This window comes from Thermomyces lanuginosus (genome assembly GCF_041956635.1).
Source record: "Thermomyces lanuginosus strain ATCC 200065 unplaced genomic scaffold VTN49scaffold_40, whole genome shotgun sequence".
Taxonomy (NCBI): Eukaryota; Fungi; Ascomycota; class Eurotiomycetes; order Eurotiales; family Trichocomaceae; genus Thermomyces; species Thermomyces lanuginosus.
In genome coordinates this window covers 1,192,381-1,215,198 of record NW_027192374.1, presented here as the reverse complement: position 1 = coordinate 1,215,198, position 22,818 = coordinate 1,192,381, and the positions used below count along the sequence as shown (strand labels likewise).

Genomic DNA, 22,818 nt, shown 5'->3' with positions numbered 1-22,818 from the left:
TCCCAGTCGAAATGTGTTTCCGGCGGACAAGTATGAGGGATAGATATTGTTGTTTTCACTCCCCCGGATTTCTGGGGGGTGAAACGCAGACGGAAAGAACAGGATTTGTTCCGGCAGCGTACGACGAACCTGCGGTCGTCTTGTTTTCCCTTCGCAAAGGAGAGGTTGCGGCTGAGAGTTACTCGTACCAACTCATCCTTTGCCTCCTGAAGCGAGGAGAACTCACTGGCCACCACGTAGGGTTCAGGCAGGCTGTTGGCCGATGTCGACAAGGCAGACATCCTTCAAGGAGACAGCAGAAAGCGCGTGAAATACAAGCGTGGAAAGTGCGTTGAGAGTTAGTGAACTGAAGCTGGCACTTGTGAGAGCACATCGGTAGTGGCTGTACTCGCTTTGAAGGGATATTAGAGACAGAATAGAGAAGCTGAATGAAAAAAGGTGGAAGCGGATACGAAGTACATACTTGGGTAAGTTAGTGCGGTGAGTGATGCCCTAGACAGGAAACTGGATATCGGAAGCACCGGAGAAATGCAAACTGGTCAAACACATCACTTTAGGGTTGCACTAACCACTCTTGGTATGGTCGGATCTGGGGGAGAGGGCGTTATCACTGTTATCAAAAGATTTTTTTTACGTGGGACGCCAGCTGGCTGAGAAAGTTGAGGGACAAGGCATGCTTTGAACAAATATCAGGTGTATAATTGGCTGTTCAAGATCCGGTTTTCATTCTCTGCAGCAGCCACAATTACTTCTGACGCAACATGGATCCTTATGACAGCGACTCGTCCGCCTTCGACGACGCGGAGGATTATGCGGAGACCGATGTGTTGCTTGGATATGCCGAGGAGGAGCCCGGGGATGACACGATAAGCCACCTTGGTGGATGGCCGGTGAGGAATACTCTTGATATATGACGATATCAGGATCATGTCTTCTCTAATCGCATTACGCAGACATGGCTCGACGAAAAGACCCCGCCCCCAGGCGACTGGGCTAAATGCAAAGTCTGCAATAATCCCATGCTTCTCTTGCTGCAGTTAGATGGAAACTTGCCAAAAGATTTCCCAGATGACGAGCGACGTTTGTATATATTCCATTGTCCGCGAAAACCGTGCAGCCGCAAAGCAGGCAGCGTGCGAGCACTGCGCGGGGTAAGGAAGTGGAAGCCAAAGGAACATCCTCGACAGGAGCAGACGGAGGCACCAACGCAGAAGAAAACGGATCTGGGGTCCGCGATTTTTGGGGCACCATCGGGCGGTGATGGTTCGAGCAACGCAAATCCGTTTTCAGTGTCCCAATCCTCCTCTTCTCTCAGCAACCCTTTCGCAACGCAGCCATCACCTTCGAATTCTGCTTCATCGAAACCAGTCAGTGACGACCTTCCAAAGACATTTGCCGAAAAGGCACGTATAGCGTCTCCAGAACCGGCGCAGGACGCGCCTTCGCCGGCACCGGTCGCCGCTGGGCCCGTTCTGCCGTGGCCACCACAATCCGCATTCCCACCGCCGTATCCAGAATACTATCTTAACGCCGAATATGAAACACTATCACGACCGCCTAGCCCGACAATACCTCCAAACGCAACAATTGAACCCATGGACGAAGATGAGGGGCCATCATCAAGGAAAGGGAACGAAATCCCCACGGACAAGGCCGAGTTCGAATCCTCCCTCGACAAAGTCTTCCTGCGTTTCTCTACACGCCTTGCCCACAATCCAGAGCAAGTGCTCCGCTACGAGTACCGTGGGACGCCCCTCTTGTACTCTGGCAATGACGATGTAGCAAAAGCCTTCCCCCAACAGTCTCAGCGAATGGCGACCACCGCCCAGAACCGGATTCCCCGCTGTCAGGCCTGCGGCAGCGAGCGAGTGTTTGAACTCCAGCTTGTTCCGCATGCTATCAGTGTTCTGGAGGAAGGCCGCGAGGATATCGGGCCTGGCAAGGACGACGCGGGCATGGAATGGGGCACGATTATCCTTGGCGTGTGTGCAGCTAATTGCGGGCCGGCGGCAGAGGGGCAGGCAGGGTGGAGGGAAGAATGGGTCGGAGTGCAATGGGAGGAGACGAGATGAATGAATGGTGCATATTCAGAAACTTCTCGGACGTGTCAATATGAAATACAACCACACTGCGACCTTTATACCTCAACCACTGGCTGCATCAGACTGGGATGCGCATTTGAAACCAATAAAACTAACAATAGACATTAGAATTCTACGGCGTACAGACAATAAATACCCAAAACAGAGAGGACGAATCAAACAATCTCGAGATCGACCCTTTCAAAGCAAACAAAAAACACATATTATACAGTGCCCCTGCACTTCAGAAGACCGAGAATATGTTAACCAGAATTGAGGAACTCTAGCTTCGTCCCGATAATGCTCAGGATCCAACACAAGGGGCGCGTTTCCTGTCCTTCCTGCCTTCAGAGCCGAGGACAATGGGGAGAGATGCTAGGAAGAAAAATACCCACTTGGATCCAAGTCGGAATCATCTAGCACCACTGGGTCACCCCGCGACTTGTCTCCCGCGAGCCGCAGGAGTGGAAAATCTTCATGGCTAATGTGCCTATACTGCGAGGTCGATCCGAGTGTGTCGAAAGCTCGCAAGCAGTTCTTCTCCCGTTCATTGTAGGTTATCAAAGACTGATCCAGATCGGTCAGCCGCACCACCGTCACAAGCTGTACGAACATGTCTGTATGATCCTATTAGCACCTTTTTCTGGTGTCCCTCTAGTCAATAATTGAACAGTAATTGGGCGTCTTACATCTCAACCAGTCCTTGCCATTCGAGGTTGTTTCATTGAGATCAATGTAAGGCCCGATCCACCTAAATATATCCGGTGCGTAACGTTCAGTATAAGCTTTGTCGATAGCTTCATACAAGTGCGCAAAGTTACTGCAGTCTTTGTATATCTCGTTCTTCGGAATTTGAGTCCAGGACAGTAACCATTTCCGGGCATAATCGATCGCCTGGGCTCTCCACGAATCCATCCAGGATTTGACGCGATTCCTACAATATTTCATAAAATCCTCAACTTCTGGGTCATGATGGTCAAGTCGACGAGGGAGCACAGCAGCGATCAGGGCTTCCACGTTGAGCCTACTTAAATACGCCGTATACCACCGTGCGGCTGTCAAAAGGAGTCGATTGAGAATGTCTTCGGTATCATAACCTGGCAATGGCGGGATTTTCGCACGTTGTTTATAGTTGTATAGCAGAACTGATGCTAGCGCTGCGTTGTCACGGACAAATCGTTTCGGAACTCGGGATCTTGAAAGAGAAGAGTAAGGATGTGTCCGTGCAACTCGGGCACGGGCAGCTTGGTCTGCGCCGGGGTCGTGTTCAACAGACTCTTGCCTTTCCGCTTGAGTGACAGGCTGCACTTCTTGTGCTTCCTGCAACTGTGGTTTGTTAACAGAACAGTCCATATGTATAATAAGAATCTCCCAGCGTACAATTTCATCATTCCCTTCATAATCAGCTACGTCACTTTCGTCAATCCCGCCAGCATCTAGCCCATGATCATTTCCATGTCCTTGTCTCTCGCGACCTCCCCTTTGAACATCATGCACTTGGTCATCGGGCCCGCTATTCCTGTTTTCAACTGTCAGACTTCGAATTTCACCTCGCTCAACTGAGAGATTGATTATGCTTGTTTTCGTAGTTAATTCGAGTCGGGTAGCCGTGTCTTCCGATTCCATATCGAGGCGATAAACATTCTCGGTTAACGACCCATTAGCGCTTCGTTCGACCTGTGTTTGTATATCTCCTTGGGAATCGCGGTCACGGTTATCAACATCCAACTGGCGTCCTGTAATTCTTGTAACCTGGAACTGTCAGCAACATGGAGCAACTCATCCATCAAGAAATAGTATCTGCACGATGCTTACAGAAACTGTAGATTCCTCTGTTGCTCCAGCGTTGGGCAACCTATCAGACCGTTTTCTTCTAGCGGCTCGTTCCGCGTTCTCGGCGAGAAATGACGCCCTCTTTCTTTTCATCTTGCAGTTCACTTGCAAGTTCGGCTCGGATTCTCGTTGGCCTCTCGAACGCATATCAGTCGCAGGTGGCATACTGCCGACTTATGAGAATTACCGGGGTTTAAACGGGAGAGATAATCAGGAAAGTTTCTTGATGACCGGCTGAACATGCCAGAAGAGCAGAAAGACGGATTCCTGATTTGAAGACGCGCTATGGGGGCAATGCATTCGTTGATCGCGTCGGCCATACGCGCTTCTGTGAGTTCTGATTGGCTGTTGGAGGGCAAGTTTTCTGAGCTATCAACTGGATGGTTAGGGTTAAGATTAGGGTTAAGTAAGTTCTGAAGACCTTGTTTTATTTCGACTCTATACCTCTCCTGATGTCGACGCACGAATACTGAGAAAAGGGTTGGATCGCGACACTGGTTTAGCATTTTCTTCAGCAATGAGGGCACATAACTCCGCGCGACAACTGGCACAGGAGCCGGCCGTCAACTGGCCGAACTCTCACTATACTCTTCCGTCCCGGCTCTCGACCGCTTGGGACATGCATTGCGAAGCATTGGCTCCCGTCAACTGGCGTAACTCCAACACAAGAGCATTTGGAGCAATTCGCGTTCGTACTGCCGAGCCTGTCAGGTTTAGTAGCCCCTTTCGTTGCCATCCTGGAACAGAACACCCATCAAAGCGACAGCAATCGCGCGAAGATTGTCATTATTTATCATTAGTAAATAGTAGTACCAACGATGACCTTCATACTTAGAGAACACATTTTTATCATTTATTATTTTGTGTCCTAGCCACAGTGGCCTAGCCCTTTGTGATTATTCACAGACCAAGCGCGCGAGCTTCGGTTTCCACAATCTCCGGAATCAGATCCAGCAATTGCTCGGGTCTCTTCGGGGCCCAGCCAAAGAGCTTCCTCGCTCGGATGGACTTGCTGCGAGAGTTGCTTCCACAGGCATACGACAGGTTGTAGTTCGGGTTGACCTTAAGACCCTCCTCATAGCTCCCCAAGGTATCAATCTCCGCAGTGGGAATGTAGCCCTTCTCATATGCCACCTTTGAGACCGCCCGCTGGACATCACCCCAGTAGAACGGCCCGCTCTCGGCGAAATAGTATCCATCCTTGCCCCAGGTAGCGTTTCCACCGCCGGCGGCAGCGGCCTCACCTAGAGCAAGATATACCTCCGACAGATCATGGATGTGGACCCAGTTCCAGATATTGCGTCCTTCACCCAGAACAATGCCCTTCTTCCGCTTGAGTACCTCCCGCGCAAAAGTGGGAATCTGCTGCGAGACGATGTGGCCAGCGCCACGACCCGTTCCATTGATGCACGGCGGGGCGACAATGGCCGTCTTGACGGCGGAGTTAGCCTCGCCGGCACCAAGAATGATCTTGTCCACATCCCGGTGGAGAGCGTCGTCCGGCATGGTGACGGTGAGCTCATGCACGTTGTCCCAGTCATCCCAGACCTTCTCACGCTCAACACCCACGGTCTTTGCGCGGGTATCCTCGAAACCAAGGATGCCGGAGCCCGACGTGTGAATGATCCATGCAGGTCGGTCAGCGGTGTGTGCCACTGCGCCCTTCACGATCGCTTGCGCCGACGGGACATGGTCAGCGTCGGCAAAATCTAGACCAATGGTTCCCTCGTTAGCGACGGCATCGACGGCTCCGAGCGATGAAACATACGGAAGATGATATCCGCTTTCTTGGATTCTTCTTCAAGCAGGTCCAAGCTATCTAGCGTCCCGAATACGACAGAGACGTTCGGGAATTTGTCCTTCAGCTGCTTAGCCCTCTCCTCTGAGCGGACCAGTGCCGTGTACGACCAATCCGGATGTTTGTTGTACAAGACGTAAAAGGCGTCGCCGCCAATGTAGCCGGTTGCACCGGTCCTGGACGTCTCGTCAGAACGAGTGGCAGTGAGATGGTAGATGGTGAATGAGTTGCATCTTACAGAAACACTTTCGGAGGAGCCATATCGATGTTTAGGTTGTCTTTTGCAGGTCGAATGCAAGCTGCAATGAACTGACTTGTGATTGATTAACCAGCTTCATGTGTCTTGTAGCTGGCTTTTATAGGCCAATTTCTCCCTTTCCCCCACTTCATGCTTACGTTGTAACTTCAATGGAATCACAATGGAATCACTTGATTTCTAATACACGATCCCTCCCATGGCATGCTGTCCTTCGGCGGGGTAGAGTCACGTCATGATCTTCATGACATTCTCGCAGGGTCTCGTTCCACTTGCCCTTTAGGGTTAGGTGTAGGAGTCTTTCTCGGGCGAGTTATCAAGAAAAAAAAAGCTTGACCAGGGCCCTGCATCAAAAATTGGGACGACTTTCCCCAAGAAGAGCAACTCAGGTACCGGATCTGTGTTTCATGCCGTCTTAACTCTTCCTAAGTGGAAACTGGATTTGTAATCTCATCAGCCCAAGTTGTGTACAGTGCCCAAATTCAAAGCCTTTCAGTCCCATTGGAATAACTCTAACCCTAAGCATATCCACGGCTTTGGGACTGCCTGCTAATAGAATCCTGCAGATCGTCTGAGTGCCCCTGTCGCAGGCTTCTCGACTCTTCCAAGGCTCCACGCCTTCAATTTGTAATATGCTTTGCTTGACTCCTTTCCACCTAATTCATGATCATCCATGAAGTCCTACTGTTGCTAATTGAGTTCCAAAGGAATGGATACTGCCTCGCAGACAATAGAGACGATTCTTAGCGCCATCGACTAATAGTCAGATTTCGTTTCGGCTGCTTTTCTGCTGGCCTCGACTTTGGCTCAGTGCAATCACTGCTTTGCATGTTTCTGGGCTGAAGAAAGCCAACAGTGCCTTACTTTTTCTGGCTTTCTCTTCGCTGGCTACGATTCCTGAGTTTTCATTTTACCTGCCAATCCGGCGGAGAGGCATGGAGGTTTGATGAGTACTGCACTCACAATACTTTCAATGTGTGGTCAGAAGAATTGTTTCGTCATTAGAATGGAAGAGACGAATCAAGAAATCAGTCCACCTTGTGATCCATCCGACCGTTGTCCTATTCAGACGACAATGACGCCAGGTGGTTTTGGAGAGGTATTCATTCAGTTGTCCAAATACCATGCAATAATTGACACGATGCCTGCCTATCGAATCGTAAGGACACTACGAGTGCTTCATCTAAAGTGTCCAAGAGCATCGGGATCACTAGGCAACTTATATATAGCGCACACAGCCAAGACACCCTGACCTAACGAAGGCGATGGCTAGTGAAGCGGGCATTCTTCAACCAATGTCGACATTGTAAATCATCGAATGCCAGGTTGCGCCGGTTTCTTATAGGCCAAAATAGCTCGGAAACAAATGAAGATATGTAGTTCGATCCTGAAAAAAGGGCATCGTTGTGCTCCTTATCCGTGATCGGCAAAGAGCACTACGCCAAAGAGAGAAGGACCAGGAATGCCATAATTAAGCACACAATCACCGACTCCACACAACTTGAATTCGAGCCATTGATGCTAGCACAATTGATGGATTGTGCGTCCATGAAAAATGGGCAGTTTGCAATCAAGAATATATCGGTCCTGCCGAGTAGCTCATTCTGGGATTGCATCGTTTGCTGAACGAAAATACTGTCAGCCAGAACTCGAAGGTCTAGTAATTTAAAGACTGTTCTCCTGAATCCGGGGTAAGATTTCCCCGAAATCGCATCAAGCATACTATTGAACAGGAGAAGATTCACTGCCAGATCAGGTACTGTATCTCTGCCCTCCGCCGTGCAGTCCAGACGCCGAAAATTCGGTAGACATTCCGCAATTGACTTTCGGAGAAAACCCGAATCACGAGAGCAGAAGCTTTTCTTCTTCCCCGCAAAATCACAGCAAAGACCAGCCACCGCCCGCAGTGCGTGGGGGAGCTAAGTTCAGCTAAGCGAATCTGGGCCAATCATGACTCGAGACTACTGGCATGGAGCGACCACCGCCAAAACAGGCTCATTTCTCGATGACTTTGGAGCGTCAAATGCCGTACTGGGGGGACTGGATCTGGAAACTGCTGTTAATGAACTGGCCGTTAGCCGACGCTGCTAGATGGAGGAAGTCCGATGTCACTCGCATCAACGAATAACCATACCGAATCTGGAACAGTGATACATTGCTCATCGAGTCATAGAAGATCGTATCCATTCCATAGCCCTAATATATATATCCCCACACTCTTCACCGGATTGTCATGTCGATCGCATTTCTTCCAGCAGGCAACTTGAGTGACTGTTGACAGTATCATCATGAGCAGCGACATTTGGTATCCGCTAGGGCTTGCCCTGTTTGCCGGAATCGGCACCTTTTTATTCGTGAGTTCGGAACGGACACCGGGATGACGCGGATGGCTGACGAATGTAGGGCTTTGATACTGGAATTGCAACAACAAGTGCGTGGAATCCTTCTTCCGCACAGCGTCTTTGCTAACGAACATCAGCAATTGCCCATGAAAGCTGGAAGGAGTATATGAATTATCCCTCTGATGGGTTGACCGGCGCGGTGAGTACTTAATTTGGGCGTGCCTCGAATTCCTGTCGCTCATGAATTCAGGTCGTCGCCGTGTACATTGCCGGAGAAGCTGGCGGCGCCATCTTACAGACGGCAATTGCAGATAAACTCGGTCGAATCCGTTTCATGGAGCTGATGTGCGTGATTGTCACCATTGGCGTCACAATCCAGACTGCATCGGTCAATATTGGCATGTTTTTGGCTGGTCGGTGTATTGCTGGGTTTGCCGTAGGGTGGGTTATCCAACGAGAGCATCCGTCCTCTTCCTCAGACTTCCTTTCTGCTAACTCTAAGACGCTGAACAGAGGCATGGTTGGGACTGTTCCCATTTATCTTTCTGAGATCAGCCCGCCAAAGTTTCGCGGTTTGATCGGCGGTGTTTCCGGCTGCGGTATCTCCTTCGGGACCATGATGTCCAACTGGGTTGGCTACGCATGCAGTTATGCACCTTACGGCCCCGTGCAATGGCGGCTGCCGCTCGGTATCCAGATTCCCTGGGGCGTGATCATGATTGTCGGCCTGCTCACCTTTATGCCGAACTCACCTCGTCAATTGATTCGCCAGGGCAAAGTCGATGAGGCAAGGAAACAGTTTATGAGGATCCGTCGGGACCTGGGCTCTCGTGAATTGCACGAGGAGTTTGCGCTCATGAAAGCGCAGATTGAATATGAGATGCAGCGTGAGATTACTTCGTACCGGGAGATCTTCAGGCTGTTCCGTCATCGAGCTTTAGTGTATGTTTATTCTTTTGCACGACTGGACTTCGATGGCTGATTCATTGCGTAGGTCCATTGCGGTCCAGACTATGACCAGTCTGACCGGTGTCAATGTCATTCAGGTGAGTGCTCCGAATTCAACATTGTGTTTTATGCATCGACTGACGGGGGAGCCTAGTACTATCAAAGTATGTATATTCCATTCATCTCTGAACTTGTACTAATTGAGCAGCCATTCTGTACAAGTCTCTCGGCATTGAGCAGCACACCATTCTCGCCCTGGCCGCGGTCTACGGTACTTGCGCCTTTCTCGCAAACTGCATCACGACCAAGTACCTCACCGACCAATGGGGTCGTCGAAAGTCAGTCAACCTTTTCACTCTGGTTTGATCATCATTAACATCGAGAGCAGGATGATTCTCACCGGTCTCGCGGGTATCATCATCATCGAGATCTACGCAGCCGTCATGCAGCGCTGCTTCCAAGACACGGACAACAGAGTTGGCAAGGGTTTTGCCATTCTCGGAATCTATGCCTTCGTTGTCGTTTACTGTACTGTCCCCAGTTTCTTCCTTCTATCGACCAATCAATGGCATGGCTGACATGATACGTACAGACGGCATGTTGAACAGCACCACCTGGCTTTACGGTGCAGAAGTCTTGCCCATCTCCCTGCGGAGTAAAGTCATGGGTCTGGCAGCCGCGTCACATTTCGTCGTCAATGTTGCTGGTACGAGCTCCTCTTCAGCGAAGTCTATTTTTCAGGTCTGCTAAACCACATCAGTCACCGAGGCCGGTCCCAGCGCCTTCTCGAACATTCACGAGAATTACTACTACGTCTTCGTTGGGTGTACATTGTTCTTCCTCACTGTGGCCTACTTCTATTTCCCGTATGCTTGTTTCCTTACGGACGGTTTGAGGCGTAAAACTGACAGTATGCCAGGGAAACCCGTAAGAAGACTCTGGAAGAGATCGCGGCTGCTTTCGGCGATCGCCTTGTCGAGGTTGAGGAACAGGATGTTACCATCGAAGAGGCAGTGATGGAGGCCAAGGCTGAAGCTCGGCATGAAGAGAACCGGGTGTAACTGCATAGATGGAAATAAAATTCAATGATAAAGTACAAACGGTCTATACGTAGCATTAATCCCAGAAAGGCAAACATACAAACCGAAACCAAAGCCAAGCAGAATAGCAGACATACTATATACATCAAGTTCCGGAAGTTCTCCCTTCATACCTCCCTCTCGGCCAGCTCGGTGTCTCCCCGATTCCGTGTGACTTTGTCAACGAGCCACCTGCCCGGATGATACCACGCCAGTACTAACAGTGCAAACCACATCGGCAGCGCCTCGAAAACATAGAGGAGCCACTCGTGCTCGAAAATATAGCCGGGGATTTCTTCCGCGAACTCGACGACCCGGTAGATGGAGCGAGCCTATCCAAGGCATTGTCAGCTAGATCCAACGAAAGAGTAACAAAGGATCTGAACTCACGAGGATCAAACAAACGGCAATGATAACACCCCGAATAACCATCTTGGGTCCCAAGCTGTACTTCCCCACCGCAATGGCACGGTGACGAGCCGTTAAGACGATCACAAGGAAAAACGTTACTGTCACGACCTGCAGAACCAATCCGGTGATCAATACAGCCAAGCCGATATCCTTCTCCTCGCCCTCCCAGTCATTCGAAAGCGCAATCACACTTCCAGAGGACTGGAGCAGGAGGCTGAAAATGTCGCTTCCGACGAACAGGCGCGGCAGCCAGCGAGGTTTGATCCAGAGGATGCGGAGTTTCTTCTGATCTTTTTCTCCTTCGGCGCCTTCTTGGCCGGATGGGTCATTGTCGGTGGTCGATGGCACCAGTCGCGCAATCAGCATGTAGAGACTGGCGCAGATGAATACCGGTGCAAGGACAATGAGGGTAGCCGACGAAGCGTAAAGGCCAACATCCTCTGGGTTCTGCGTGCTTGCGCACCGAACCGCGTAGCCGAGGATCTCAAAGGCAGCCCCGATAATCATGGGGATATAGAAGAGAGTGCGAGAGTAACCCCGTGTTCGGGGTGCGACAGTAACGCTCCACAAGTGCCATAGAAAGGGCGGCGTGTAGAGGATAGTGAAGAGAATGGCGGCACCGAGAGACGGGTCGTAATAGTAAATCGACTCGTCCTCGGCCATTTTGTTGTACTGCGCGGGAAGAGCTTAACGGAGATATAATCAAGATTAAGCGCCTATAGTCGTAGCAACAAAGGAATTGAGCTCGGCTGATTGAATTGATCAATGACAAACGATGCCAATGCCATCCTCCTACGAAGATCATCATCTTCTTATATCCAGTCTTTTCCTCTCACCATATCTTTCATGTTGAGTGACCGAACTATACTGCGGATGGCGATGCAAAGCCAAGCTTTTAGGCATTCAAATTCTAAAAAGAGCTTCGAATGTTTATTTTGCATGTCCCAAGGATGATTTCCCTCGGCATGTCGTGCATGGTGGATCTTATCATAACCGCAATTCCAGACCTGGTCGGAATAGTCACAAAAACGGAGTACTCCGTAAAAGAGGAATGGCCGGTGAAATGCGAGAGAACCACAGTGAACTATCTACAGATACCGTGGTGTATCAATCCTTGTATCGTGGCCTCCACGAGCTGTTTGTGGCTCAGATATGGTGCCATTTTGCGCCTTGTGTGGCTCTGACAGGTGGTATTCGGAGGCAGAGCACGGATGCTGGGTTGCTCATTGCCCTCCATGGTAAATATTTCGATCAGTGGTGCCGTCAATGGCATGTCTGGTTCGCAGGCTTTGTTTGGAAAATTCTGCTGCCTGTGTGTTTATGCGGATGGAGCCAATGGTCCGCCCGGGAAACCGAAGGACGGAACCCTCGAAGACGGTGAGCTGCCTTGGCCAATTGCATTTTCTGTGCATGCGGAAATATGAAAGAATAGAAAATAGCTTTGTCTCCATTGTATCTTTCTTTTGGCACTAACTCTTGCACATGCGCAGATGATGAATGATTAGTAGTGATAATCTCTCGTGTCAAGTTTGGTTGGAGTTCCAAAGCAGCCTGGAATCAAACCCTAATGAAATGTTAGCCGCATGCCTTCAATTTCATACTTTCAGTTCACCTGCTACACATAATAAGCTCTCTACTCTTCTTAAGTACGGATCATAGCACTCTGGACTGTTACTGGAGGAGAGTTGCAGATGAATGATAGTCGACAACTCAACAGTCAACACAGGCTAATAATAGGAACGGAGATTCTGACACTTTGATAGGTTAAACCTGATAAAGCGTGGAGCTTCGGCTCATGCGTACCAACTCATTAACTTAACATCAGGCCAACTGCTTTGCCTCTGGCCATGCTTCTCGTACGGAGAACTATATTCCTGGTTTAGCGCAGGCTCTCAATCCCGTTTACACCTGATGCGGCTCGGAGAGCGAGGTGATCCAGTCATTCCTGACTTTGCGCCAGTAAGATCTCATCTCCCAAGTCTGCACTTCAACTAAACCCAGAAAGGAATAGAATAGTCATGGTATGACCATAAATCACATGACTAGGTTAACCTAACGCAGTAGCCCATTCGAACTTGGCTTAGGGTTTAGGGCTTTATCATGGAGGGGTAGTGAGGGACCCTGGATGCAGTGGAGCCAGACCTTTTGGACAAGTGAGTCACGGCTTGTTTGTCAGCGTCACTCAAATCCTCGGGCTTTGACGTGTTAATCACTGCTGTCTAGATCGATTGTATCACCGAATTGAACACCCGAGTTGTCATGGCTGATTCGACACTCCCCGAACGTCCCAAACCCGAGGAAGCTCCCCAAGCCGGTGCGGAGTCTGCACCAGCAGCAGGAGAAGGAGCGCCTGCCGCGCCGAGCAAGAGCGCGCTGAAAAAGGCTGCCAAAAAACAGGCCAAGGCTGAGAAAGCCGCTCAGCGGGCGGCGCAAGAACAGGCCAAACACGCAGCCGCCCAGGCCGAAGACACCGCCAAGGACTTGTACGGCAAGCTCCCGGACAATCAGGATCTTGTCCCAGCTACGAGCTTCGCCCAATTATCCGCCGACCATTATGAAAAAGAGGTTACCGTTGTTGCCCGTGTCGACAATGCGCGGTCCCAGAGCGCTAAGCTGGCGTTCTTGATGCTGCGGCAAAAGGGCCAAAAGATCCAGGCGGTTATTGCGGCCCAGGAGCCAATTTCAAGACAGATGGTGAAGTGGACTAGTGGCCTGAATGTCAATTCGATTGTGGAGGTCACTGGTATTGTCAAGAAGCCAGCCGTCCCGATCAACTCGGCTACTCTGAGTGATCTTGAGCTGCACATTCGCAAGATTTATCTCATCTCCGAAGCGGCACAGCAACTGCCCATGCAGGTCAAAGATGCAGAGCGGCCGCCACCGGTTGCTGACACAGAAGAGGTCGACGCCGATGGCCAACCCATTGTGACGCTGAAGACGCGCCTAGACTACCGTGTGCTTGACCTTCAGACTGAAACAAATCAGGCCATCACCTGGATCTCCAGCGGCGTTGCCGAGTTGTTCACTGAGTTCATGCTCAAGAGCGGCGCGCGATGGATCTTCACACCCAAACTGAGCGGATCGTCGTCTGAAGGCGGCAGCGAGGTGTTCGAGGTCAAATACTTCAAGCGGTTGGCCTACTTGACCCAAAGTCCTCAGCTTTATAAGCAGATGTGCATTGCGGCCGATATGGAGAGCGTGTTCGAGCTGGGCCCTGTGTTCCGTGCCGAGGACAGCAACACCCACAGACACTTGACAGAGGTAAGTCCAGGATGGATCACTGAGGCATTTTCAATGCTGACATTCGTAGTTCACTGGCCTTGATTTCGAACGGACATTCCGACACCATTATCATGAAGTTCTTGACTTTGCAGAGGAGCTTCTTGTCTTCATCCTTACGCAACTAAAAGAGCGGTACAAGGACCAGATCGCTGTGATTCAAAAGACTTTCCCCAAAGCAGGCGACTTCCGTCTGCCAAAGGACGGCAAAGCACTGCGCCTAAAGTACATGGACGCAATTGGTCTCCTGAAGGAGGCGGGTGTGGACGTGTCGGAACAAGAGCGTTTCGAAAACGACCTCACCACCGCCATGGAGCGACAACTTGGCCAAATTATCCGCGAAAAGTACGACACCGATTTCTACGTGCTAGACAAATTCCCGATGGCTGTCCGGCCGTTCTACACCAAGGCGGACCCCGAGGATCCGCGCTTCTCGAACTCATATGACTTCTTCATGCGCGGCGAAGAAATCATGTCCGGTGCCCAGCGTATCAATGATGTGAACGAGCTGGAGGCCAGCATGATTGCCAAGGGCGTCGATCCCAAGAGTGAGGGCTTCCAGGATTACTTGCTGGCGTTCCGTCAGGGCTGCCCCCCGCATGCTGGAGGTGGCTTGGGTCTGAACCGGATCGTCACTTTCTTCCTGGGATTGCCGAACATTCGGCTGGCGACGCTGTTCCCAAGAGACCCTCAGCGCTTGCGTCCATAGATATGGGGCCGGTTCGGATTTGGAAATGTGTAATGTACCCATCTTTGACTGAAGAAAAGATTTATGTAGAAATCGACAATATGTCGATTGACGTCTTTTGGTTGGTACCGTAAATCAATTGTCAAAAGCGTTGATCCCGAGCCTATTTCCGCTGTAGATATGGAGCTCTACTTTGAAGAGTAGGTTGAAATTGACGATCTGTTGCCTGCCATACTATTGTCCATATTCCTTTATAGGAGGCCCATTACCACACACATGTCTGAAGTTAATGTCTGATTCATTGAATTCACGCTTGCTATATCAAACGCCGAGCCCACTCTGGGGACTGGAGCGATGACCCTAGTGCTGCCGCTAGGGTTAGGGCTGATAAGATATTTGAAAATTCATAGTTATTTGAATTCAATTTCACTGAAATTTAATGAATCATACGAAATTTGACTTTCAACCGCGACAGCGCGACCTGCATTGGCAACGCAGCTCTAATCAAACGTAGTTCTCGAGAACATTTCCCACGCCCCGAAATATCAATATCCAAAATGGCCGAGAAGCGCAAGGGGGAAGATCTCGCCGCCGATGAGCGTACCAACTTGCAAAGCTCACCAAAACGCACGCGCCGAGAGACTGTCGAGCCCAATCATGTGAATACAATTACGGACGCGAACGAGCTCAACTACGATGACGACGATGATGACGCCGGCGATGGTGACGGGGAACGCAGCAAATACAATGATGGGACAGTCGCAGAGTCGAGCTCTACAGGGCGAGAAGTCCTCCTCGCGCGACCGCCGCGGCAGAAACCGCGTACGGATCCGATTTATGGGCAATGCAGCGCGTTTCCGGGATTGGATGATGGGGTTGACGGAGAGGCTGGAGACGCGACAGAGCTATTCTATGGGCCCGCGGAGGATGGCCTGGAATATTTGAGAATGGTCAGGTGTGTAATTCTCGCTTGTCTTGAGCTGTTTGAAGACGAAGGACTGACGGAGGTGTGCAGGTCCGAGGCAAACTCGATGCCGATGCTTTTCGTCGCGCCCAAGACAGAGACAAAATCTACAGATGAGGAGGCAGCTAGGCCTGAGGACGAGGAAGCCGCAACTCAGAAGAGTCGATATGTAGACGGTGTGTTCATTGCACCGCCGACGACCCTGCCTGACGGGGATGCCGGGGACGAGGATGAGGATGAAGACAGTCCCCAGGCAATTTACTATAATCTTCTTAAACACCGGTTTCTACTGCTGCGCAGCACTCTTCGCTGTACTCCGCCAGCGGAGGCAATCGCGTCGCTTGATGCTGCCCATCCAATCACGTTACCCTGGCATATCCCGCGGGCCCGGAAAGATTGGCGCCGGACGCTACTCTCAACGGACCCGCTGATGGTGCAGCTGTCGTGTATGGACGCGGATAGCGTCATGGCAGCAACCCGGTTGGTTGGAAGGGTGCTGGCTGAGACCGTTCGGAGCGGCGACGCGGTCAAGGTGCGGAGGATCGGGGCGTGGGTTTGGGGGTTACTGGGGAAATGTAGGGAGGTCGGACAATTGAGTAGTGAAGAGGTCGGCGATCTGCGGGAGCTGGGTAAAAGAGCTATTGGGATCCTTGAGAAGCTCAACCGCCAATCAGCCCCGACGCCTGAGACAATTGGGAAACAAGCCGATAGTGATGGCGGCGCTGAGGGTTCTTCTGACGGAGAGGAAACTGGGGACGAAAAAGCGCGTGAATCCGCTGAAGGAAAGCCTCAATCAGATTCGAATTTCGAAGCGGATAAAATCCAGACACAAGATCATGCCCGCGAGGCGTCCGGTGAAGAGCGCCCCCGAGAACAGTCCGTAACCAACGGCACTAAACGAGAGACAACAATGAGTCAGGGCGAAGACAAGCCGGACGCTGCTTGTCTCTCGCGCGCTATGCTGGACATGATCATCACCATTGTCGGTGAATTTTATGGACAGCGAGATCTTCTACTTTCCCGAGATACGTGGCGATAGCAAAAGGTTATAACATGCAGGGTATTGTTTATTCTGTCGTTTATGCACAACGCGCTAGGACAAGTTCCCCTCCAAGATCATGCGATTTGTCATATCATCGCCAACCCACTCTTCAATCTTGGCGACGGTCTCGCCAACAAGCCGTTCATACGGCTCACCCTGTGGGATAAAGATTGTCTGATGAGCGAGGACTTCGTCCACGTCTGGCATAAACAGCCGCACCCAAAGATGCCCAGGGTCATCAGGCAGCGCGCAGAATTTGCGGTCTTTCTTCGGCTTTGAAGGTGAGCGAGATGGTGAGTGGGAGAAGCTGCGAGAGCGGATGCGAGAAAGAGGTGACCTGCTGCGTGTGCGGGGCGAGGATGTTGCTGGTGAGAGATCTGCGGATGAATGGGAGGGCGCCTGGGAGGTGGGATCTGCAGGTTCTGGCGGAGAAATCGCGATGTTGGGCGTCGCCGGCCGATCGATTTTGCGCTCTTCATAGCCTCCCGCAGCGCCTTGCGGGCTCGGAAGTCGAACAACAGGGGTCTCATCCTCTGTTTGCTTGAAACGTTCTCCCGGTGAGCGACCTCTCGGCGAGCGGCCTCTGGGAAAACCTGGACTAGCAGTGTAGTAATTGACGAAGCGGATTCTCCTCTTCAGCTTTCCCTGTTCGTTCCTCTCCCTTCGCGTCTCGTCGACGGCCTCGCACTCTTTAAGCCTTTGGTACCGACTGCGCAAACTGGAGTAATCCGCCAATACGCCGCCGTGTTCAATGTAAGATTGAAGATATTGCGGCACGGCTTTTAACAAGTGGCCATGGTTTTTCTGCAGGAAATTCCTCAAACCTTCACGATGTGATCGCTTGACCCAGCGGACGTCATTTGGAAAAGGCGGATTGAAGTAGGGGTCATTGACTGGCGGGTCGAATGGCGAGGGGGGTTGCTCCGGGCCATCACACTCGGCAGTTTGTTCGGTCACAAGCGTGAGCGTTGTCTCACTTGCAGAGGCGTTTTGTTGCGGGCTCGGTGACGGCTCCCTTTTGTGAAACAAACTGGCCAATCCGGCGCTGATCACGCCTGGATGGAGGCCGAGAAAGGGGACATCGAAGTTGATAAGGCCGAGAATCCGGTGTCGGAACTCATAAACGCTGTCTGACCCCGACGGCAGCAGCGCGACTTCGGCCGTGATGATGCCTCCCAGGCTGTGGCCGAGGAGAATTACCTCTGTTGATTCTGATTCATGCGGTGCAAGCCTGGCGGTTATCTGTCAGTTGCTGATCTTCCACGTGGATCTAGCTGCTGGATTCCTACCATCGACTAAAGGTTTCTCTGACTTCCTCCATCGATCCTCGTGACTTGTACCGAGGGTACACCTTTGTGTACACCACATGCGACTTGGCAAGCGCAAGACTTACTAGTCGATGAACATGGGCTGGGAAGTTCTGGAAGCTTGCCTCTGTGCCAAAGTAACCATGGACATATATCAGGAGGAGCCTCCGTCTGCCGTCCGGGGTTATGGACTCAGGCCCGAGAGAAACGGGCGACACGGGTCTAAGGAGGGAGTCTGTGGGCGAAAGAGTTGCGCCGGGCTCTGAATCCCGGTCGTCATGATGCACTTGTTTGTTTGCATTTGGATCAACTCTGGGCCGAGGTTGATCTGATGGGCCAGGCAATGTCATTGTATCTTTTCCTCCCAATCCCTCCCGTTAATGCCAGTCTTGACATAAAGACAGCCCAACCGCTACAATGTAGATTGTTATTTATTTGTTTCTGTTCGAAGCTTGCCATATTCTATACCCTGTTGCCGTATCAGCAAATGACCTAGACTCAGCCACGCCGAGACTTTCAACGGTCTAGCGCTAAGCTTCATGCGTCATAAGAATAATCAACTTCAACCTCTCGGCTCCAACCTCCACAACGTCCAGCGAGGCTGCGCCTTGCTCCAACATCCCAATCACTAACTCAAAAGGTAATACCAACAAGGGGAAAAAAGAAACCACCATCATGCCCCCGCAACAAGTCGAAATCACCATCCCCTCCGCAACCGTCACCCCGACCCACACCGTCTACAACATCACGGTCCGCCTGCCACTCCGATCGTTTGTCGTGCAAAAACGCTACTCGGAGTTTGCCGCCCTTCACAACGAACTTATCCAACAGGTCGGCAACTCCACCGCCGTACCGCCCGCCCCGCTGCCAAAAAAGACATGGTTTACCAACACTAACACCAACGAAGCGCTGCGCGAGGAGCGCCGCCAAGGTCTCGAACGGTACCTACAGGCAATCAACGACGGTGATGACCCGCGATGGCGGAATACGAGTGCTTGGCGATCGTTCCTGAATCTGCCGCGGCGAGCGGTTAGTGCTGCTAGTGGTGGCGATGAGGATGGAGGAGAGACGGCGAAGGAGCAGCTTCATCGGGCTCTGACCACGCCTAGTGACGAGGTCGTTATCACGGACCCCGTTCTCTGGCTGGACTGCCACCGGGAGCTCAAGAGCTACTTGCACGACGCGCGGCTGCATCTTACTCGCCGCGACCAGGCAACCACCCCGCAGAAGCAGCATGAGAGCTCCGTGCATGCCCGGAGTAGTCTCGCCAAGGCGGGAAACATGCTCCACGCGCTGGAGGAGGGGCTTAAGAACCTTCGCAGCGGCAGTAACGGGGGTCCGAGTCTAGGGGATGGTGAGATCCGTCGACGAAGGGATCTCCTCGCCGCTGCGAAAAAAGAGCGTGACGGCCTTGAGAATCTTCACACCGCGATGTTGCAAAAGAGCAAACTTGATAGCACCGTCGCAGCGATTCAAGATAAGAACGATTTGTTATCGTCGGCAAACAATGCGGGTGGTAGCACCGCTCTGGCTAGACCACGCTCCGGCCGCGTGCTCGGTAAGGAAACGGACAAGACACGCGAGTTGGACAACCAGGGGGTCTTGCAACTGCAGAAGGAGACCATCGCAGCGCAAGATCAGAGTGTGGAGCAACTAAGGAAGATCATCCAGAGACAAAAGGAGCTGGGTATCGCTATCAACCACGAGTTGGAGATTCAGAATGAACTACTGAGCCTTGCAGATGAGGATGTTGATCGGTATGCTTCCCTGTTACAACTGATTACTACAGTGATGCTGACGAATGTCTACAGGTTGAATCGCAAGATCGAGATCGGCAAGAAGAGGGCTGAGAAGATTTCATGAGATGGAATAGATTATTAGTGTATAGTTACCAGTCACTGCATATATACCCCCTTTCGTTTGATGTTGCATGGCGTCGTTCGTGAGACATACATCCAACATGATAGACGGTCATTTTGATGACGAGAACTGCGCATTAATTTGTCAGCTTCTTGAAATTGCAAATGTTGATGCGAATCCAAGAATCATCAAAACGTACCGCTTTGGCTTCGTCTTCCGTCACATCTGATTTCTCGGACAACCCGCGATGGATCAAGCCAACCTTGGCGCGACGGATTAGCCACCACAGCTCCTTTCGATCCCCACCCAGCTTCTCGGCCAGGATCTTCTCCTTCATGCGACGGATCATCGCGTTGTAGACGCCCGGCTCTTCGTACGCAATCATCTCGTCCCGCACCACGCCCAACTCTTCGACCACCCGGTCGTAGTTGGCATCGCCGAAGCTGTTGCGGATATGGTCCTCGATGATCTTCTCCATCTGATCCGCCGCATCCTTGATGGCCTCGATATTGGCGGCGTTGGCGACGGTCTGTTTGAATTCTGGAATCGCGTTCTGCGGAGAGATCTTTACCCGTTTCTCCCGTTGCAGCAGTTCGTCCACGTTCAGCCCTGATAGCGGCTTGTCGGCTTCGCGTGCACGCTTTCGGGTCTGCGCTTTTGGCGGTACTGGGTGCTCGGTCAGTGACGTTTGCTTCAAAAGTTTGAACGGTTCCACGCGTGTTACCTTTCTTGACGTCAGCAATCTTAGTGAGCCTCTCGAGGTGCTTCTTCGCCCTTTCTTGGAGTTCCTCCGGCGGCTTGGATAGTTGCGTCAAGCGTTCCGATGGCGCTGGCAGAGGTTCCTCTGGATTGATCGCTCGGTACCGGATCGCTTGCTCGATGCGGTGGAGCAGAGGCGAATAGGTGTCCTCCATGGGAATCCCATCTATCGGCTCGCTGGACTTGGATTAGTGGTTTCTCGATCTAATATGCTTGCTGAATACCGAGATCTTACCCGCTGCCATCCCGGTCTAATTCCATACTATCGACGTAGTCGCTCATCGCGTTCATGAGGTCCTCTTTCGGCAAGTTGCGGTGCTCCGTTACTGTTTTCCCCGAAACGGTGATCACCCTGTCCAGTGGTGGAAACCGATATGGCCGGACGTCTTCCGCGAATGGTAGCTGCACCTCGAGGAGACATTCAAAGTCCGGTTCAATCGATGGAACCAGAAGCACGACCAACGGAGGTCTGCGCTCCTTAGTCACCAACCTGGCGACGGCGTAACACTCAAGTTCAAACAAGGCGTGAATGAGCGATGACAGGGCCAGCCCTGCTTCATCATTCGTCTTTTGCGCAATAATCACATTGCATGTGGACATGTTCATATAGCGTTTGTACTTGCGTAGTCAGCCTGCAGGTCTGATAACTGCTCGCTTTGAGCTTACGTTTTCACTCTGAATAAACCCAATGATTTCCATTACAGGATAGGTCTCCAGCGTCGTAATGTTTTCATCAGACTCACTGATATGCACTGCGGTCCTGCCGTACTCGTAGCCTCTGGCAAGGTCATCTCGAGATATCTCTCTTTGTCCATTTTCGACGGTATCGTCCTGCACATAATATGACCGGTTATGTCGGACCAAGGTGAGGTTTTGGTCAATCTCGGCCCGGGACACTTCGGCGACAGTCGCGGATGATTGCGCGGTCTCCTGATTGTCCGTGGCCACGCTCCTCACAACAAAAGAGCTTGCAGTTGGCGGTTTGGCAACGTAGGTCCGGTAGTACCGCTCGACTGGAATGCGAAATGCCGTCTCGTACTGTTCCGGGTTTCCCAAACGCAACTCGCCTTTGAAGGTTGAAACTCCCCGCACAGTCTTGACTCGCGGAATATCCATCTCAGATATTGCCTGAGCCACTGTGCCGTAGACACCGTCACAGTCTTCAACCAGCTCACGAAGGAGGGCTTCATTCTTAGCCTGAAATAGTTAGCAGTGATCACGTAGGACCCCTTACAATTCGTACCTTTTTAGGATCCTTATCCTCTTTTTTGAATCCAAACTCCGGATCATCAAAATCAGTCCCCCTAGGATCATTAGCAACTGCAGGAGAGAAATCGAGTTAAACTTACAAGACGAGAAGTTCGATATTGTCTTCCTTAATTTTGCTGATAATATGCTCGAGTCCATCCGTATTCATCGAACCCAGCCCGTTGGTGACTAGGACGATTCTCCGCTTGTACTTTAGTTTCTTGGTGTAGTTGTTGATCATGTCAATGGCAATGACGAGAGACGAGATAGCTGCAAGGTCAGCATAATGCTACGGCTAGGTGAACCAAACGTACCGTCTCCCTTATCAGTTTTGCTGGGTTTAATCAACTCACGGAGCTTCCGCAGGTCAGGCATAAGCAGTCTGCCATCACGTTAACTACGAACTTTTCCATGGTATGCGCGTACGCACTGTCCAATCGGCTGAAAAATTGAAATATGATCATAGCTGTCATCACCTTCTGCAAGCTCATTTTTGGTCCCTGGACATCAATTCAGTGGCACGTTTCCTCAAGACAGGAATACCAAAGCGCACCATCAGTCCGAAGACCAACAACTCCGATTGTGGACGTCTTTCGACCCGTAGCAACCTGAGCCATCATAAGTTTCATATCCCTCTCTGTTCCATCGCGAATTGACTGCACCGTAGTTGTGATCCTATCCCACACGTATTTCATGACCCAGTCGAGGTCCGAAATGGAGCGCCCATTGCGGCACTCTCCCATGGATTTTCCAACATCAATGATGTAGACAGTTGCCTCCTTGTCCGCCATTGTGCTTGTCCTCTCTGCCACTTCTCACAATTAAGTCCAAGAGACGGAAATATAGCAAGAGGAGCTCGACAAGGCAGCGATGGATGCTCGAACAGGCAGACGCGTGATATTTCCCGTTTGAGACGAGCATCC

At 51.4% G+C, this 22,818-nt stretch overlaps 10 protein-coding genes across 10 annotated transcripts; 5 read left to right on the top strand and 5 right to left on the bottom strand.

The window, feature by feature from the left end:
* Positions 1–761: 761 nt before the first annotated feature.
* On the top strand, positions 762–2,072 carry VTN49DRAFT_6453 (uncharacterized protein; the record flags this gene model as incomplete). Its single annotated transcript, XM_069414614.1, has 2 exons — positions 762–890; positions 954–2,072. The coding sequence occupies 2 exons, from the start codon at positions 762–764 to the stop codon at positions 2,070–2,072; spliced, it is 1,248 nt and encodes a 415-aa protein (XP_069265842.1).
* Positions 2,073–2,456: 384 nt separating this feature from the next.
* On the bottom strand, positions 2,457–4,007 carry VTN49DRAFT_6452 (uncharacterized protein; the record flags this gene model as incomplete). The annotated part of the gene is made up of 4 exons (XM_069414613.1): positions 2,457–2,698; positions 2,771–3,407; positions 3,462–3,833; positions 3,897–4,007. 4 exons carry the CDS (start codon positions 4,005–4,007, stop codon positions 2,457–2,459), a joined length of 1,362 nt encoding a protein of 453 aa, XP_069265841.1.
* Positions 4,008–4,814: 807 nt separating this feature from the next.
* VTN49DRAFT_6451 (uncharacterized protein) lies at positions 4,815–5,973 on the bottom strand (the record flags this gene model as incomplete). Its single annotated transcript, XM_069414612.1, has 3 exons — positions 4,815–5,623; positions 5,683–5,888; positions 5,951–5,973. 3 exons carry the CDS (start codon positions 5,971–5,973, stop codon positions 4,815–4,817), a joined length of 1,038 nt encoding a protein of 345 aa, XP_069265840.1.
* Positions 5,974–8,256: 2,283 nt separating this feature from the next.
* Positions 8,257–10,319, top strand: VTN49DRAFT_6450 (uncharacterized protein; the record flags this gene model as incomplete). Its single annotated transcript, XM_069414611.1, has 12 exons — positions 8,257–8,322; positions 8,372–8,399; positions 8,448–8,509; positions 8,561–8,751; positions 8,824–9,252; positions 9,305–9,356; positions 9,413–9,422; positions 9,467–9,596; positions 9,647–9,786; positions 9,851–9,964; positions 10,019–10,124; positions 10,178–10,319. 12 exons carry the CDS (start codon positions 8,257–8,259, stop codon positions 10,317–10,319), a joined length of 1,470 nt encoding a protein of 489 aa, XP_069265839.1.
* A 146-nt stretch (positions 10,320–10,465) lies between these two features.
* On the bottom strand, positions 10,466–11,411 carry VTN49DRAFT_6449 (uncharacterized protein; the record flags this gene model as incomplete). Its single annotated transcript, XM_069414609.1, has 2 exons — positions 10,466–10,669; positions 10,728–11,411. The coding sequence occupies 2 exons, from the start codon at positions 11,409–11,411 to the stop codon at positions 10,466–10,468; spliced, it is 888 nt and encodes a 295-aa protein (XP_069265838.1).
* Positions 11,412–13,007: 1,596 nt separating this feature from the next.
* On the top strand, positions 13,008–14,736 carry VTN49DRAFT_6448 (uncharacterized protein; the record flags this gene model as incomplete). Its single annotated transcript, XM_069414608.1, has 2 exons — positions 13,008–14,009; positions 14,059–14,736. 2 exons carry the CDS (start codon positions 13,008–13,010, stop codon positions 14,734–14,736), a joined length of 1,680 nt encoding a protein of 559 aa, XP_069265837.1.
* Positions 14,737–15,272: 536 nt separating this feature from the next.
* VTN49DRAFT_6447 (uncharacterized protein) lies at positions 15,273–16,718 on the top strand (the record flags this gene model as incomplete). The annotated part of the gene is made up of 2 exons (XM_069414607.1): positions 15,273–15,670; positions 15,731–16,718. 2 exons carry the CDS (start codon positions 15,273–15,275, stop codon positions 16,716–16,718), a joined length of 1,386 nt encoding a protein of 461 aa, XP_069265836.1.
* Positions 16,719–16,772: 54 nt separating this feature from the next.
* Positions 16,773–18,378, bottom strand: VTN49DRAFT_6446 (uncharacterized protein; the record flags this gene model as incomplete). Its single annotated transcript, XM_069414606.1, has 2 exons — positions 16,773–17,952; positions 18,011–18,378. The coding sequence occupies 2 exons, from the start codon at positions 18,376–18,378 to the stop codon at positions 16,773–16,775; spliced, it is 1,548 nt and encodes a 515-aa protein (XP_069265835.1).
* A 325-nt stretch (positions 18,379–18,703) lies between these two features.
* VTN49DRAFT_6445 (uncharacterized protein) lies at positions 18,704–19,891 on the top strand (the record flags this gene model as incomplete). Its single annotated transcript, XM_069414605.1, has 2 exons — positions 18,704–19,785; positions 19,840–19,891. The coding sequence occupies 2 exons, from the start codon at positions 18,704–18,706 to the stop codon at positions 19,889–19,891; spliced, it is 1,134 nt and encodes a 377-aa protein (XP_069265834.1).
* Positions 19,892–19,999: 108 nt separating this feature from the next.
* VTN49DRAFT_6444 (uncharacterized protein) lies at positions 20,000–22,686 on the bottom strand (the record flags this gene model as incomplete). Its single annotated transcript, XM_069414604.1, has 11 exons — positions 20,000–20,017; positions 20,088–20,554; positions 20,613–20,824; positions 20,883–21,265; positions 21,314–21,844; positions 21,891–21,951; positions 21,997–22,165; positions 22,210–22,277; positions 22,326–22,395; positions 22,449–22,503; positions 22,558–22,686. 11 exons carry the CDS (start codon positions 22,684–22,686, stop codon positions 20,000–20,002), a joined length of 2,163 nt encoding a protein of 720 aa, XP_069265833.1.
* Between the last annotated feature and the right edge of the window lie 132 nt (positions 22,687–22,818).